The 18078-nt window shown below is 41.6% G+C and overlaps 1 protein-coding gene across 4 annotated transcripts in view; it reads right to left on the bottom strand.

Moving 5' to 3' along the window:
- Nucleotides 1–18078, bottom strand: part of cep112 (centrosomal protein 112) — a 553075-nt gene that overhangs the window by 241288 nt on the left and 293709 nt on the right. For all 4 annotated transcript variants that reach the window (XM_063030627.1, XM_063030631.1, XM_063030630.1 and 1 more), the window contains exon 18: nt 11540–11675. In XM_063030627.1, the coding sequence (XP_062886697.1) occupies nt 11540–11675 (136 nt within the window). The remainder of the gene's footprint in view (nt 1–11539; nt 11676–18078) is intronic.

The raw sequence follows: 18078 nt of genomic DNA, 5'->3' as shown, positions 1-18078 counted from the left end.
ATTATTATTTCTTTCTTATTTATTCACACTTATTGAATGCCCAAGTAGGTGTGTTTTTTCATTGATTTTGTCATGGTTATTATTCTATAGATTTATTGAGTACATCCTCAAGAAAATGAATCTCAGGGTTGTATATGGTGACATACAGGTACTTTGATAATCAACTTACTTTGAACTTTTGACTTCTTTGCAATGAATTAAGATAATCCATTTAGCTGCCTCTGCTGCAATCCCCAATCTCCCTCTTCAAGTAAACCCTAAGTTTAACTCATCTCTACTGAAAATCCCAAACCTGTAACTCTCCCTTCACTCTCCAAACTCACTTCATCCAATAAAACTACCTCAGGCTTCCACTACCATACTTCAGTTAAAATGATGACAGTTGCATTTCTTGGAGGCTCTAATAGCCGATGACATAGGCCCATTAAACTCTCAGTAGTTGCTGTTGAACTAAAGGTGAGCCAACAGTAACCATGTACTTAACGAATATGAAGTTCAAGTTCAAAATTTTAATCATGGGATTTTTCAGACATTCTTATTTGCACCTTTCAGCTCCCAGCTCCACCACAATGAACAAAATTTCCTCAGCCAACCAGTTTAGCCTAGTGCTCAGCTCCTTTGCATTTTCCATGATCTCCTGGACTAGATGCATCAACGTTTTATTGTTGTTAATGAAATGTGTGGCAAACCTATCAGCATTTGAGGAAAGGAAGATAAGTTAATTAAATCCAACCGATATTCAAATCTTTTCCCATTGAGAATATCCACCAATCTCTATAATAGCTTGACCAATTTGTTTCCACAGAAAATAATGTGTCATTTTTTACAAATCCATCTGCTTCCGGTCAAGTATGGGTGAAAATGGAATTTCCAAAATACATTGCATCACCATGGTTAAAATATTTGGATTAATAATAACATATACCATTGCCAAAAACACAGAGAGGAATTCCTAAAAGCAGCCAGCTTAAGCATGGAGCACAGAGAATAAAATGTGTTGTTGCCATGGTTATGACAGAAGGGATGTTTGAGTTTCAAAGCTGAAGATTTTGCTGGCAATACAGCAATGTTCTGCTTCATATTAATTAAACACATGTTTACTGTTTGTTCAAGCTCAATATACACCGACTGGGCACGAATGCATGCTTAAAATAACACTGCAGGAGGAAGACAAGTGGATTAAAGCCATGTGGACCTCTGATACTCTATCCCCAAGTACAAACTTCGTTTTTATTAACAGCTTCAGGGCTTATGCCAGCCAGTTTTCTCCCTCAGGAGACTTGGAAAGCTTATCTCACAGGAACACCTTTTTATGTGCTTAGCGCGGAGAGGTACATGGAAAATAGTTCATTTTATTCTGTTCTTATTGCCAGCAGTAATGGATCATATACTCTGGTGCTAACACTAAGAAGAAAAAAAAGTGTCACGGATGGAAGGGGTGAAGATGAACTCTCTATTCCAGTTCATCATTGACCTTAGCAGTTGGGAGGTGTTTGGTGCAGGCCAGCAGTCAGAGTTGTGCAGAAGGGAGGAAATTAAAGAACCAGTGTCAGTTTAATCCCAATACTGGGTCAACAGACAAAACCATTCCTGACATTTCAGCTTGTAAAACCAAAATGAGCTGCGAGAACAGTAATTTTGGGGAAAAAATATCCAATCTGACTCAGTAATTGACTTTAATAAGTTTACACAAAATAATCTGCAGATGCTGGGGTCAAAGCAACACCCACAACACGCTGGAGGAACTCAGCAGGCCGGGCAGCATCTGTGGAAAAGATGGGTCAACGTTTCGGGCTGGAACCATTCGTCAGGACGAAGGGTTCCGGCCTGAAACGTCGACCGATCTTTTCCACGGATGCTGCCCGGCCTGCTGAGTTCCTCCAGCATGTTGTGAGTGTTAGTAAGTTTAACTTGCTAAATTCAGAGATTATAATTATATATTAAACAATCTCATTTAATCTGGACAGTAGTGTATCAGTTAGTGTAACTACAGTATATTACAGTGCTAGCGACCTGGATTCAATTCCCACTGCTGTCCGTAAAGAGTTTGTACATTCTCCCCATGACCATGTATGTTTCCTCCGGGTGCTCAGGGTTCCTTCCACATTCCAAAGGCATTCAGGTTTTGTAGGCTAATTGGTCACATGGGTGTAATTGGATGAAATGGGTTCGTGGGCTGGAAGGGCCTGTTACTAAGCTGTATATCTAAATAAAAATTATAAAAAAACAAAATTATATGTCATAATTTAATTAAGTCATATAAGTTATTTGATTGGTCTATTTTAAATATATATCAAACTAATGGATTGAGTCAGGAGGGCACAATAAATCATCAGTTTGCAGCTGACAAACCATCTCACAAATAGAGTGGTGTGCTTTTATATTTAACAAAGTTCAAATAAAGTGAATATTTTATTTTGATGCAGGGAACTGAATGCTGATTTTAGCCAGAGGTCACCGCAGGATTGATCAGTGGACAAGTCTAGAGGAAGAAGCATGGACCACTTATATCTTATAGCTAGACAGAACACGATTTTGACCCAGTTTTCCAACTGAAGAAACTTCAGCAAAGATTTTGCTACCACCATTCTGCAGGAAGACTGGACAAACTACTTCTAGCAAGATTATTTCTCTGACAGTCCCATAGGAAGATAGCTTGGAAGAGGCCTTTGAAAGGAAGCTCTCCAAGTACGCAGGACTGGTCAGCAACTGTCAATCGGCTGGATGGAGAGCGAGGTGTCTCCCAGTGGAGGTTGGTTGTGGGGGATTCGTAGCCTGTTCCTTAGTTAGAGCCTTCAGCATTTTGGGCATTGAGGGAGAGAGGAAGAGGAGAGCCATCCGCAGTACCACCGATGCGGCAGAGAGGGCCTCAAGATGGCTGTGGCTCAAAAGAGGGGAGCCATGGAGTCATAAGTAGCTAGCCATCTGGACACAAGCTGGGGTCTGATCAGCCCTGGCTGGGTCACCTGGAGGAGGTTGTATGATGTTGAAAGACCCGAAACACCCGATGATTCCAGGAACATTACTGAAGATGTGTCCAGAAGCATCAATAGATGTATGTACAGCTGTGATAGAGGCAGAGATTACTGGCTAATATTGCTGCTGGTATAGAAAGTGCACGTGTACAGAAGATACTGGGTATGCATGGTGGCATCAAACAGCACGGAATGTTCAATTCATATCATTTGAATACAATTCTACAGTGTATTTATTTAAGATTTGGTAACACTGATAGCTTCAGCATTGAAACAAGCCCAAACTGGAAGAGAATCTGCTTTGGCAATAATTATACAGACTGACCTTCCCTGAGTTACTGTTGAATATCTTCCTTCCACCAGGTAGATGTCTCATTTAACCTTTCACCTTTATAACTTGCTTCCAGCTAACCAACTACCTCTCCTTGAGATCAATATTCTCAGGAATTCACAAAACTTACTCTGATCATTCGATCCTCCCAATTATTTGCATCTCAAGCCTGAAAGTGTAATTCTTTCTTTCCCTCTTCTCCTACCATCCTCTTTCAGTTCTGCATCTCCACACCAGTTCCCCAAGCAAATCATCTCAATACCCCCTCACAAATCCCATTACTTTCACCACAATACCCAGTCACTTCAGCACCACTCAGATCTTAATCTTCACTCTGACTACCTGAAATGCCTGAAATTAGTGTGGTCTCATGAGTGCCTTATACAGCCTCAACATCACATCACATTCTATACCTCTAGAAATGAATGCCAACATTGCATTCGCTTTCTTCACCACTGACTCAATCTGGAGGTTAATCTTTAGGGTATCCTGCACAAGGACTCCCAAGTCCCTTTGCAACTCTGCATTTTGAATTCTCTCCCCATCTAAATAATAGTCTGCCCATTTACTTCTTCCACCAAAGTGCATGACCATACACTTTCCAACATTGTATTTCATTTGCCATTTCTTTGCCCATTCTCCTAAACTATCTTAAGTCTCTCTGCAGGCTCTGTTTCCTCAACACTTCCCACTCCTCCACCTATCTTTGAATCATTGGCAAACTTAGCCACAAATTCATTAATCCCATAGTCCAAATTATTGACATACATCGTAAAAAGCAGTGGTCCCAACAATGACCCTGTGGAACTCCACTGGTAACTGGCAGCCAGCCAGAATAGGATCACTTTATTTCCACTCTCTGTTTTCTGCTGATCAGCCAGTGCCCCACCCATGCTAGTAACTCCCCTGTAATTCCATGGGCTTCTATCTTACTAAGCAGCCTCATATGCGGCACCTTTTCAAAGGCCTTCTGAAAATCCAAGTACACCATGTCTACTGCATCTCCTTTGTCTATCCTGCTTGTAATTTCCTCAAAAAATTGCAGTAGGTTAGTCAGGCAGGACTTTTCTTTCAGGAAACCATGCTGGCTATGGCCTATCTTGTTATGTGCCTCCAGGTGCTCCGTAATCTCATCCCTAACAATCGATTCCATCAACTTCCCAACCAGTTATGTCAGGCTAATAGGTCCATAGTTTCCTTTCTGCTGCTTCCCACCCTTCTTAAATAGTGGAGTAACGCTTAATGTCCAAGGATACACATTGCATTGAAAGGATGGCAGGAAGACAGAATGGTGAGGCGTGACTCTGTTGGTAAAAAAAAAAAGAAATTTAAATCATTAGAAAGAGGTGACATAGGGCTGGAAGGTGTTGAATCATTATGGATAGAGCTAAGGAACTGCAAGGGTACAAAAAGACCCTGACGGGAGATATATACAGACCCTCAAAGTTACATTGGGAGACAGAAAGAGCAATATTACAAGAGTCATGCAGGATTTCAATATGCAGGTAGATTGGGATAATCAGATTGGTACAGGATTCCAAGAGGGGAAATTTCTAGAATGCCTACGAAGTGACTTTTTAAGAGCAGCTGATTGGGGGATCAGCTATTCTGGATTGGGTGTCATGCAATGAACCGGAATTGATGAGAGAGTTTAAGGTAAAAGAGCCCCTAGGGGCATGTGATATTAATATGATTGAATTCACCCTGAAATTTAAGAAGGAGAAGCTAATGTCAAATGTATCAGTATTATAGTGGAGTAAAGGAAATTACAGAGGCATAAGAGGGGAGTTGGCCAGAATTGATTGGAAAAGAACACCAGCAAGGATGACGGCAGATCAGCAATGGCACAGGATATATACATCACAAGGAGGAAGAAGCATTCTAAAGGCAAGTTGACACAACCATGGCTAAGAAAGCAAGTCAAAGCCAACATAAAAGCCAAGGAGAGGGCATATAATACAGCAAAAATTAGTGGGAAGTTAGGGGATTGTGAAGATTTTAAATACCAACAGAAGGCAACTAAAGAAGTCAGTAAGAAGGCAAAGGTGGAATATGAAAGTGAGCTAACCAATAATATAAAAGAGGATACATAAAGTGTAAAAGAGAGTGAAGAGTGGATATCGGACTGCTGGAAAACAATGCTGGGGAGGTAGTAATGAGGGACAAGGAAATGGCAGCTGAACTGATATGTATTTTGCATCAGTCTTCACTGTGAAAGACACTTGCACTATGGTGGTTATGGGTACTTGGAGGCACGTGATAAAATAGACCATAGTCAGCATGGTTTCGTCAAGGGAAAATCTTGCCTGACAAACCTGTTAGAATTCTTTGAAGAAATAACAAGCAGGATAGACAAAGGAGAATCAGTTGATGTTGTGTACTTGGATTTTCAGAAGGCCTTTGACAAGGTGCCACACAAGAGGCTGTTTAACAGGCTATAAACCCATGGTATTTCAGGAAAGATTCGAGCATAGAGAAAACAATGGCTGATTGGCAGGAGACAGAGAGTGGGAATAAAGGGAGCCTTTTCTGGTTGGCTGCCAGTGACTAGTGGTATTCCACGGGGGTCTGTATTAGGACTGATCCTTCTTACATTATATGTTAATGATTTGGATGACGGAATTGAAGTTTGCAGACGATATGAAGATGGGTACGGGGACAGGTAGATCTGAGGAAATAGGGAGGCTACAGAAGGACTTGGGCAGATTAAGAGAATGGTCAGATGGAATACAGTGTACGGAAGTGTATGGTCATGCACTTTGGTCAAAGAAATGAAAGGGTTGACTATTTTCTAAATGGAGAAATAAAAACCAAAAAACTGAGGCGCAAAGGGCAGGATTCCCTAATGGTTAACTTGCAGGTTGAGTCTGGTTACAAAGGCAAATATGATGTTAGTATTCACTTCAAGAGGACTAGAATATAAAAGCAAGGATGTAATGTTGAAACTTTATAAAACACTGATGAGGCCTCACTTGAGTATTGTGAGCAGGTTTGGGCCTCTTATCTTCAAAAGGATGTACTGAAACTGGAGGGAGTTCAAAGGAGGTTCACATAAATTATTCCAGGATTGAATGGCTTGTCATATGAAGAGCACTTGATGGCACTGGGGCCTGTATTCACTGGAATTTAGGAGAATGATGGGTGACCTAATTGAAATCTATCAAATGGTGAAAGGCTTTGATAGAATATATGTGGAAAGGATGTTTCTTATGGTGGGAGTGCCTAAGACCAGAGGACATAGCCTCAAGATGGAGGGGTGCCCTTTCAGAACAAAGATGAGGAGTAATTTCTCTAGCCAGAGAGTGCTGAATCTGTGAAATTTGTTGTTATGAGCAGCTGTGGAGGACAAGTCTTTAAGTATATTTACAGTGGAGATTGATAGATTCTTGATTGGAAAGGGCATGAAGGGATACAGGTTGGGGATGGGGAGGCAGGAGATTGGGGTTGATAGGAATAATGGATCAGGCATGATGAAATAGCACAGCAGACTCAATGGCAGAAATGGCCCAATTCTGCTTCTTTATCTTACAGTCTTATATACTTCTGAACTACAATCATTGCGATCCACAGCCTGGAATTTCCCTTTAAGAAATGTACCTCTACTGCCAGAGAGGGGACAGTCTTTTTATCATTGGTGAGATTGCTCAGCTATGGAGAGGAAGAAGAAGAAGAAGAATAGCCCTTAAATCGGCAGTGAGTTATCGGGGCACTGTCATGATGGTGTTTCCGTAGCAAGCTATTCTTTGTTTTTATGAGGCCGAGTTGCCAGCTCAACGCTCAACCCGACCTAGATTTGAACTCGGGATCTTTTGCTCTGGAGTCCAGCGCTGATATTATTGCACCACCAAGCAGGACTATGGAGAGGGGAGACTGTCTTTTTATCACTGGTGAGATCGCTCTGCTACAGAGAGGTGAGACAGCTTTTTTATTGCTGGTGAGATTGCTCTGCTACCAAGAGAGTAAATTGTCTTTTTATCGCTGGTGAGATTGCTCTGCTACAGAGAGAGGGAATGTTGCCCAGGTTTTTTGCGTTTTGGATGTGGACTTGGACTGTTAACTTTTTTTCAGTCTTATGGTTTTTCTTAGTTCTGTGTTTCACCTGATCTTCCTCGTTTTGTTTCATGTGGAGGAGGAGGATTTGGGAATCGATATGCCTACTGTTCTTTCTTGGTTTTGTGGATACCCGAGAAGAAGAATTTCAGAGTTGTATACTTTGATAACAAATGAACCTTTGAAACTTTGAACCGTCTAAATGAACTAGCTATTTTATGATATTATTTTATGTTAATATCTATAGCTATTTATAGATTTGGTGAACCTGATTCACAAGAATGCAGCTCCATCCATCATCGAGTTGGCCAGTGCTGAGTGGACTTCAGGCCAGATTAAAGTGTTGAGGCCTGAGAACAGTAACCAAACCGGTGTTTAGTTCCACTACCCCGTGCCGATTAAAACGATGAGCCAGGTTAAAGCATTGACCTCATGAGCAGAATTCAATGATCCCAGTCACCCGTCCAACAAGCTCTTTGACCACCACCCCCCAGGTCTCATTACTTCTGAAACACCAGTAGCATTATACTATTTACTTTTTAACTTGTGTCATAAATGCATCTTATTCTGTGTTAATTTATTTGTGGTAATATTATTTTATGTGTTGTATGTGTAAGTTATACGCACTGTGTTGTGAATCTTAGTCCGGAGGAACATTGTTTCATTTGGCGGTAAATATGTATATGGTTGAATGACCATAAACTGAACCTGAATTTGAAAGCTAACTGATGTTCAGCCTTAATACACCGCACCAATTAAAGCATCGAAGCCTGAGAACGGAAAATGAACCAGTGTTTTGCCCACTTCTCGGTGCCAGCCAAGTTCCCCCACCTGAGCTCGTCCCACCTGTCTGCGTTTGATCTGTCTCCCTCTCTCCTTGCTACTATCATAGTGTTGGAGATGCAGGAGTCTTGGGTCCCACGCCGCCAGGTTCGGGAGCAATTGTTCCATTGGACTCCTGAGCTGACTCTGCAGCTTTTGGGCACTCACTTTCAGGGACTCTGCAGTAACTTCTTTACTTTTTTAAAATTATTTGCACCATTTGTTCCTTTTTGCACACTGTATGTTTGTTGGTCTTTGTTGTGTGTGGTTTTTCATGGACTCTATTAGTTTCTTTGTTTTGTGGCTGCCTGCAAGAAGGTGAATCTCAAGATTGTATATGGTATACATACCTTTATAATAAACTTACTTCTAACTTTGGGTCTGAATTAGCTGAGATCGTTCAAAATTGAGAAGAGTACAGGTAGAAATAAACATTTCTTATTATTAGAGAGTTCAAGAACCCAGGGCATAGAGAAAAATATTGAAACTTGCAAAAGAATGAAAAGTGACACAAGGAAAATTTGCCTTACATGATAAGTAATTAAAACCTGAAGGGTACTATTGGGTAATATTGGAGACAAAATTAATTGTAGAGTTCATAAGGGAAGTGAATAAGTTTGTGGAAGGAAAGAACTTGTAGGGAGTGTTAGGAGAGTATGGGGGCCTAGCTAGATTGCCCTTTCTTAGAGCCTGAATGGTGTACTTCCAGGTGCAAGTATTCCATGACTGCTTGTGCTGTATGTTCTTATTCTGCTAGAGATAATATATTGCAGAAGTGTTTGCAATTTAAACTCAAATCACCCAAAAAATGTCTGTGACTAATACAGCAAATTCCAATTTTGTGCATATCTCACAGATCAGTGATGATGTTGCAAGCTGCAGAACGATTTGAAGAAATTGCTATAATTCAGCTTTGGCCTTGCTAAATCTACAGACAGAGATGATAAACCACAACTGCCAATGTTTGCTCACTATGTTTTCATAGATAAAACTGTGAAAAACAAATTACTGACTTAATAGTGCTAGAAGCAAAAAAATACCCATGTTGTTGACACCAAGATCCCACTTAACCAAATATGTCACTGTATCATGGCATAAAGCTTTAGGTGCTGCAGTGGATGGAGCATGTGCAGTGATGGGTTAAATTGTAGGTCCTACTGCACCCTTAAAACACATCTGCGGAATTATTCAATGGATTGCATCATCCATCGTGAACTTCAAGTATGCAAGGACTTAAAACTCAAAATGCTGCAAAATTCATCTAAAACATTGTTAATTTTTTCTTTCAAAATGGAAAAAACGTAGAAATATTGATGATTCAGAAAGTTCAATGAACTGGAACTTGATGAAAAACCTAACACTGTCTCTCCCTACTGTGTTGTGAGGTGAATATCCGCCAATAAAGGTAAAAAAATAGACTTGTGGAACAATTGGAGCCTTTCAACATTTTCCATTAAGACGATGCAGTGACCACAACTTTAAGATGAACAAGTGGTGCATGATCTAAAGTTTTCCACTGATATTTTGAGACATTTTCAAACTGTCAAAGTTGAATACCATGTTAACAGTAGGATTGTATCTGGCCTTAAACATCGTCACTCTGTTACAGTTAAAATTTCTACAACATTCAAAGTAAATTTATTATCCAAATATGTGTATGTCCCTGTATACTACCCCGAGTTTAATTTTTCTGCAGGCATTCACAACAAAGCAAAGAAAAAAAACTAAAAACTGCATCACAAACAAAGACTGCTAATCAACCATTGTGTAAAAGACTGCAAACACAAAGATAAAACGAACTAAATAAATAAATAAATAAATAATACTGAAAACATGAGTTGTAGAGTCCTGGAAAGTGAATCCATAGATTGTGGTATCAGTTCAGTGTTGACATGAGTGATGTTATCCATGCTGGTTCAAAAGTCTGATGGCTGAGGGGTAATAACTGTTCCTGACTCTGGTAGTGTGGGACCTAAGGCTCCTGTACCTCCTTCCTAATGACAGTAGCAAGAAGAGAACATGACCTGCATGGTGGGGGTCCTTGATGGTGGATGTTGTTTTCATGTGGATATGCTCCTTGTAGATATGCTCAATAGTGGGGTGGGCTTTTCCTGCGATCGGCTGGTCTGTATCCACCACTTTTTGTACAAAGAGGCACAGTGTCAAGAGATTTCAGTCACTTTCTTCTTTAAGAGCAGAGATAAACACATTGTCAGCAGAAGATCACACGTGGGAGGAATACAAGCAAATCACAAGATCAGACTGACTTTCATGCCAGGTTTGAAGACTAGCTGAAGCAGAGATCCTATCTTTCCTTTCTTGTAAAACAATTCATCAATGATGCTATCAAAACTGTGGTTACAGCAACAACATCTTCTTCTTAGAGAGATACAAAGCTGAAAATAACTAACTCCTGGATTTGTGAGTTCTCAGGTGACTAATGAGATTAAAGTAGGAAAAGCGGACACTTTCACAGATAGGGCAGATAGCGGTTGCTGGGGCAGATAGTGGTTGCTGGGGCAGATAGCGGTTGCTGGGGCAGATAGCGGTTGCTGGGGCAGATAGCGGTTGCTGGGGCAGATAGCGGTTGCTGGGGCAGGCAGATGAGTAGTTTGTAAGGTGCTTTCACCACTTACATTGTGCCTACGTGTGCAGGGCCTCAAGGGCCTAAATATCCACTTTCAGATTCAGATTTATCACACGTACTTCGAAACACGCAGTGAAATATATTCTTTGCATTAACAAACAACACAACCTAAGGATGTAGTGGGGGCAGCCTGCAAGTATCGCCGCACACTCCGGCGGCATCATAGCATGCCCAAATTGCTCAGCATGTTAACACAGAACTCAACAAACAACAAAAAAAAACAGCAAACAAGCCCCAAAGTAGTGGGATATTTTGTTGTTAACCAGGGTAGCATCTGCTGGAGAATAAAATCTGCTGATTCAGCACCTCCGAAGTCCCAAAGGTGCCGGATTATCAGAGTCTGAATTCCTTACAAATCAACATCTGATCAAGCTCCTCTGCACTCCTTGTAGGCACATCAAGCATAATTCCAAAAGATGGTTACTTAAAGAGAAGTAAAAATTCATTTATCAAAGATGATTATCTCGAGGTTCTTGAATTTCTGTGTATTATCTACTGTATCTCCAAAGGCCAATAGGTTTGCCACCCCTCTGTGTGAAAATATCATGATGTATCTACTTACTGAACTCTTGGTAATAATTTGAAACAACTAGTATTTAATATGCATTTCTGTCTCAATTGAATTTTAAAAAATGATGGTTAATGGAGCAGACTCACAGAAGTTGGAAATAGGCCGGCACAGAAGCTCAACTATAACCATGGAAGAAACCTCACCTGCAGTTTCATCTCAGAGTAGACCTTCTCAGAATTTAGCTCGACTTGTCTTTTGAATTCCTCTAGAGCTGCATCTGCCTTCTGTGCTTGGAACTTCTGCAAATCGGTCACCCGTGCGAGTTGATCTTCTTTTTCACTACAACAGTACAAATGTTTTAATAAACCACTCAAAGGAACCTTTGGTTTAACAAGATAAGACCACCATTAAATCTATTCAAATGCCTTGTGTCATGCTGGATTCACACTGCACATGGAACATCTTTAGAATCCTTCCCTTTAGACTAGCAATGAACCCAAGTTCCATTATCGTTTATGATGGTTGTTGATGATCCCATAGCTTTATTTGAACAAGAGCTGGATGGTTTTCTAGGTTTGTTAGCCAACGAATCCTTTAATCAATGACCAAAACAATGACCAACTAGCTATTTACCTTATTGCTTTTGGCATCTTGTGTACAGGTTGGGTGCAGTGTTTCTTTAATAATAATATTGAAAATGAAAATGTTGGAAATGCTCAGCAGGTCAAGCAGCATCCATGGAAAGAGACAGAGTTAATGTTTCAGACCTTAAATCTTCTGGGGCAGGTGTGACCTGTAGAAAAAGGACAGGTTGCACTTAAATCTGAGGGGGACCAATATGCTGGCAGGAAGGTTTGCTGATGCTACTGGGGAGGATTTAAAGTAGATTTGCAGAGGGCTGGGAACCAAACTGAAAAGGCAGAGGATGGGCGATTGGCGCACAAGTAGAGACAGCTTGTAGGGAGTTTGTGAAGAAGGATAGGCAGATGATAGAGCAAAGATGTACTCAGCCTGATGGTTTGAGATGTGTCTATTTTAATGTAAAGAGCATCATAAACAAGGCAGATGAACTTAGAGCGTGGGATCAATACATAGAACTAGCACATTGTGGCCATTTCAGAGACTTGGATGTCTAAGGGCAGGAATGGCTGCTGAGTGTACCAGGCTTTAGATGTTTCAAAAAGGAAAGGGAGGGAGGCAAAAGAGGTGGGGGCGTGGCATTGCTAATCAGGGATAATGTTCAGGCTGCAGAAAAGGAGGAAGTCATGGAGGGATAATCTACTGAGTCAGTGTGGGTGGAAGTCAGAAACAGGAAGGGGGCAATAACTCAACTGGGTGTTTTTTATAGCCCCCCCCCCCAATAGTAACAGGGACATTGCGGAGCAGATAGAGAGGCAGATTCTGGAACGACGCAATAATAATAGGGTTGCTGTGATGGGAGATTTTAACTTTCCTAATATTGGTTGGCATCTCCTGAGCGCAAGGGGTTTAGATGGGGTGGAGTTTGTTAGGTGTGTTCAGGAAGGTTTCCTGATGCAATATGTAGATAAGCCAACTAGATGAGAGCTGTACTTGATCTGCTATTAGGAAATGAACCTGGTGAGGTGTCAGATCCCTCGGTGGGAGAGCATTTTGGAGGTAGTGATCCAACTCTATCTCCTTTACCATAGTGTTGGAGAGGGATAGGAGCAGACAATTTGCGAAAACATTCAATTGGGGTAGGGAGAAATATGATGCTATTATATTAGGCAGGAACTTGGGTGCAGATGTTCTCAGGGAAATGGATGGCAGAAATGTGGCAAATGTTTAGGGAATATTTGAATGGCATTCTGCATAAGTATGTTCAATTGAGGCAGGGAAAGGATAGTAGGGCAAAAGAACCATGGTGTACAAAGGAAGTAGAAAATCTAGTTAAGAAGAAACAAAAAGTTTACAAAGGGTTCAAGAAACTAGGTACTAATAGAGTTCGAGAAAATTATAAGGTTGCTAGGAAGGAACTTAAGAATGAAATTAGGAGAACAAGAGGGGCCATGAGAAGGCATTGGTGAGCAGAATTAAGGAAACCCCCAAGACATTCTATAGGTATGTGAAGAGCAAGAGAATGAGCCGTGTTAGTATAGGACCAATCAGGTGCAATAGTGGAAACCTGTGCATGGAATTGGAGGAGGAGGAGGCGGAGGTACTTATTGAATACTTTGCTTCAGAATTCACCAGGGAAAAGGATCTTGGCAATTGTGGGGATGACTTACAGCGGACCGAAATGCTTGAGCATATAGACATTAAGAAAGAGAATGCGCTGGAGCTTTTGAAAAGTTAGATAAGTTGCCGCGATCAAATGAGATATACCCCAGGCTGCTGTGGGAAGGGAGGGAGGAGATTGCTGAGCCTCTGGCAATGATCTTTAGCAAGCCGTTAGCAAGAAGAGTCATCAGGTATCGGAAAGCCTAAAAGAGCTCGTAATGGTGTTATGCTTAGCCTAAAACTAGACATAATTAAGCGTTTTGATCGTGGTGAACGAAGTAAGGACAAGTGAGTTTGGCTTGTGGAAGTTGACGAAGATGATGTTAAAGAGGTTTTGGCATCCCATGACCAAGAGCTGATAGATGAAGAGCTGATGCAATTGGAAGAGGAAAGGATAACAATCGAAACTGAATGAGTAATGATAAAGTACGACTTTAATTTTGAAGGGGTATGTTGGTTTAGGGCATATTTGCAAGACGGTTTGAGTCCTTACAAAGAACTGTATGATAGAAAAATGCACGAGGCTCAGCAGTCAAGCATACTGTCATTTTTCAAGACTTCCACATCAGCCACAGCAGACAATGAACCTCGACCTTCGACATCGAAGCAGGCCGACATAGAAGATGACCTGCTTGCCCTGATGGAAACAGACGACACCCCAGTGTCCCACCACCCCAACCCCCAGGCCGCAGACAGGTACTGATTCGCGGAGAATGCAGCAGTAGCAGGGAGGCACACAGCACATCTTTAAGAAAAAAGCCGAAATAAACAAGGTCATTAATTAGGTGCCCCCCGGCATGTAAATGTCGGCCCAGGTCAGAGACGATTGCCGATTCCATCGTCTCTGATCTGGGCCGACAATTACGTGCTGGGTGGCACCTAATTAATTAGCATGTTTATTTTGGCTTTTTTCTTAAAGATGTGCTGGGTGCGTTCCGGCCACCGCTGTACCCCTGCGTGCTACGTGGATCGGTATCGGGTCGCTACCCGGAGAGTGGGGGCCATTGCACCAGCCCAACCTGCGACGACTCAGCCTAACACCAGTGTGCTTGATGTCTTCCAAATTCCCGTAAGTGATACTACACTGTGCATACATTATTTCTACTTTATATAGGCTGTGTATTTTTACGTGTTATTTGGTATGATTTGGCAGCTTCATAACTTAAAGGTTACTGGAGAGTGCTTGCGCCGTGTTTTTGCCGACGACGCTTGCGTGAGATTTTCGCTACGGAGAACAGTTCAGGCAGTGATTGTGGAAAAGTATTTCTACTTTATATAGGCTGTGTATTTATCATATCATTCCTGCTTTTACTATATGTTACTGTTATTTTAGGTTTTATGTGTTATTTGGCATGATTTTGTAGGTTATTTTTTGGGTCTGTGAACGCTCACAAAATTTTCCCATATAAATAAATGGTAATTGCTTCTTCGCTTTACGACATTCCGGCTTACGAACCATTTCATAGGAACGCTTTACCTTTGGATGGCAGGGGAAACCTGTATATGGATTTCAGTAAAGCATTTGGTAAGGTTCCCCATGCAAAGCTCATTCAGAAAGTAAAGAGGCATGGGATCCAAGGAGACCTTGCTCTGTGGATCCTGAATTGGTTTGCCAACAGAAGGCAAAGGGTGGTTGTAGATGGTTCGTATTCTGCATGGAGGTCAGTGACTAGTACTGTTCCGCATGGATCTGTTCTGGGACCCCTCTGCTTTAAGATTTTTATAAATGACCTAGATGAAGAAGTACAAGGGTGGGTTAGTAAGTTTGCTGATGACACAAAAGTTGGGGGTGTTGTGGATAATCTGGAGGGTTGTTAGAGGTTATAGCGGGACATGGATAGGATGCAGAACCAGGCTGAGAAGTGGCAGATGGAGTTCAACCCAGATAAGTGCGAAGTGGTTCATTTTGGTAGGATAAATTTGAAGACAGAATATAGTATTAATGGTAAGACTCTTGGCAGTGTGGAGGATCAGAGGGATCTTGGGATCCGTATCTATAGGACACTGAAAGATTGCTGCGCAGGTGGACAGTGTTGTTAAGAAAGCGTATGGTGTGTAGGCATTCATCAACCGTGGAATTGAGTGGTAGAGGTGGGTACAATAGGGTCCTTTAAGAGACTCCCAGACAGGTACATGGAGCTTAGAAAATTAGTGTGCTATGCAGTAGGGTAATTCTCGATAGTTGCTTGAGTAGGTTACATGGTCGGTACAACACTGGGGGCCAAAGTGCCGGTAATGTGCTGTAGATTTCTATGCTCTATGATTATGTTCTTTCGGATTCTTTGAGTTTCCTTTTAAATTAAGGTTAAAAGGTTGGCACAACATTGTGAGCCGAAGGGCCTGTGCTGTTGTGTTCTATGTTCTAAATTTGTCAACAAAATGTTAGTGACTTGATTCAGTTGGTATTCTGTTTGTCCATTTTGAATGTCAACCACCAATAAGAAAGCGCCACAAAAGCAGGTAGATTCACCTCAATTCCTTTAAAACTGATTTGATAACTACCTTTTTTTTCTGACCCATCCTATTAGCTCACCAGAAAAATGACATTTACAATAGTGACTAGAATACCAAAAAAAACTTACAGAATGCTTTAGCACACTTGGTAATAACTTTCTAATGCAAAATACTCTGCACTATCTGGGGTATGCAATAATAAAATTATTTAACCTCCAACCAACTACAAGATTCTTTGGTGGGAATTAAAACAGATGTAAAGCTAAACTGGGTGCACAGATGCACTTACTACAGTTTAGAAGAATGGCGGGTGGGGGGAACCTCTTTGAAACCTATTGAATATTAAACGACCCAGACAGAGTGGATGTTGAGAAGATGTCTCTTATAGCGGGAGAGTCTGTGATATTAGAATTGAAGGGCATGTTCCCAGGTTTGCAGCATGTGGCTTTTCAGGGCCAGTCATTTGCGAATCTGGTTGGTGCATTAACCTGACAGCACAGTAGTGTAGCGGTTAGCACAATGCTTTACAGTGCCAGTGATCACTGATCAGGGTTCAATTCCTGCTCCTGTCTGTAAGGAGTTTGTATGTTCTTCCTGTGACCACATGGGTTTCCTTTGTACACTCTGGTTTCCTTCAACATTCCAAAGGCGTATGGGTTAAGGTTAGTGAGTTGTGGCTTGCTATGTTGCCGTTGGAAACACGGTAACACTTGTGGGCTGCCCCCAGCATATCCTCGGACTGTGTTGGTCGTTGACACAAATGACGCATTTTCAATGTACGTTTTGATGTACCTGTGATAAGTAAAGCTAATCTTTAAATGATGTGTCGAGGTCAAGGACAAGGAGACCAATCTTGCAATTCTGTCTTTGGCAGTTCCTGGTAGCAATGGGGGCTGATAATTATTGTTTCTTAGCATAGTAAATTTATGAGGAACTGAGTTTCAGTCAGCCTAGATCTCAGCCTGCTTAATGAAAGGACAGTTCAGTCAATATCAGTATCAAAAACACTGCATTCCCATCGCCCAACTTTACATATTCCCTGTAACAGAGGATGGGTCAGGACCTTCATGAGATGTAATGGGTTGAATGATATTTTCCCCCAAATGTTATCAAGCAAGAGATCTACCGGTTCCTTTTGGTCACCAGCTACCCCTATTTTTCATAAACTGAATAGTCCCCGTGGTGACATCATACAATGTGAGAGGCATCGTCCATTGCCACCTATCCCTCTATTAAGAGCAATCAGCTTAATAGTAGGTCAAGATGTCATCCAAGTTCAGCTGAAGCTAGAATGGCCTTGCTGTAATAGTGCCTAATGTGAAGAGCAATTCATAGACGATGAAAAGCAAAGTGTAAACATCGAAACGGGACTCTTCATTCATGACAGCACCTTTGAAGTTGGTTCTTGCTGTTCTTAATAAGAAATTAATCTGCACACTTCCATTTCTCCAGATTCCTTCCTTGCCTGGCTGTCTGATTTCCTTTTGAAATGTCTTTTCTGCAGGGAAAGGCAATGCTGCTTTGATCCATTTTAAATGCAAGTGCTGCTGGCTCTTAGAATTCTACTACTGATGTGCCGTGTATTCAAATTCAAATAGTGAGATCAAATACTCAGCAGATCAGTCCTGAAGAATGCATAGCAACTACTTGGGATGGACCAGAGGGTCTCCTCTTGTCCGTACATTCTTGATGATCTTGGGTGTGATCAAGACTGTGCCACTGACCTGTTTTCCTCCACCTGCAAGGTTTTTCCTAGCTTGCACATTTTATATTCTCCAGCATCCAGCGCCTGCATCAAATGGCATTTTATTCAGGACCTGCTGCCAGAACTCCAGTCAACCAGGACATGCAATGTTTGGCTCCTGAATATTTGTGACACAAACACGAGGAAATCCACAGATGCTGGAATTTCAAGCAACACACATCGAAGTTGCTGGTGAACGCAGCAGGCCAGGCAGCATCTCTAGGGAGGGGTACAGTCGACGTTTCGGGCCGAGACCCTTTGTCAGGACTAACTGAAAGAAGAGCTCGTAAGAGATTTGAAAGT

This window comes from Mobula hypostoma, chromosome 22 (assembly GCF_963921235.1).
Source record: "Mobula hypostoma chromosome 22, sMobHyp1.1, whole genome shotgun sequence".
Classification (NCBI taxonomy): domain Eukaryota; kingdom Metazoa; phylum Chordata; class Chondrichthyes; order Myliobatiformes; family Myliobatidae; genus Mobula; species Mobula hypostoma.
The sequence above is the reverse complement of the archived record's forward strand: the minus strand, read 5'-3'. Positions and strand labels throughout refer to the sequence as shown.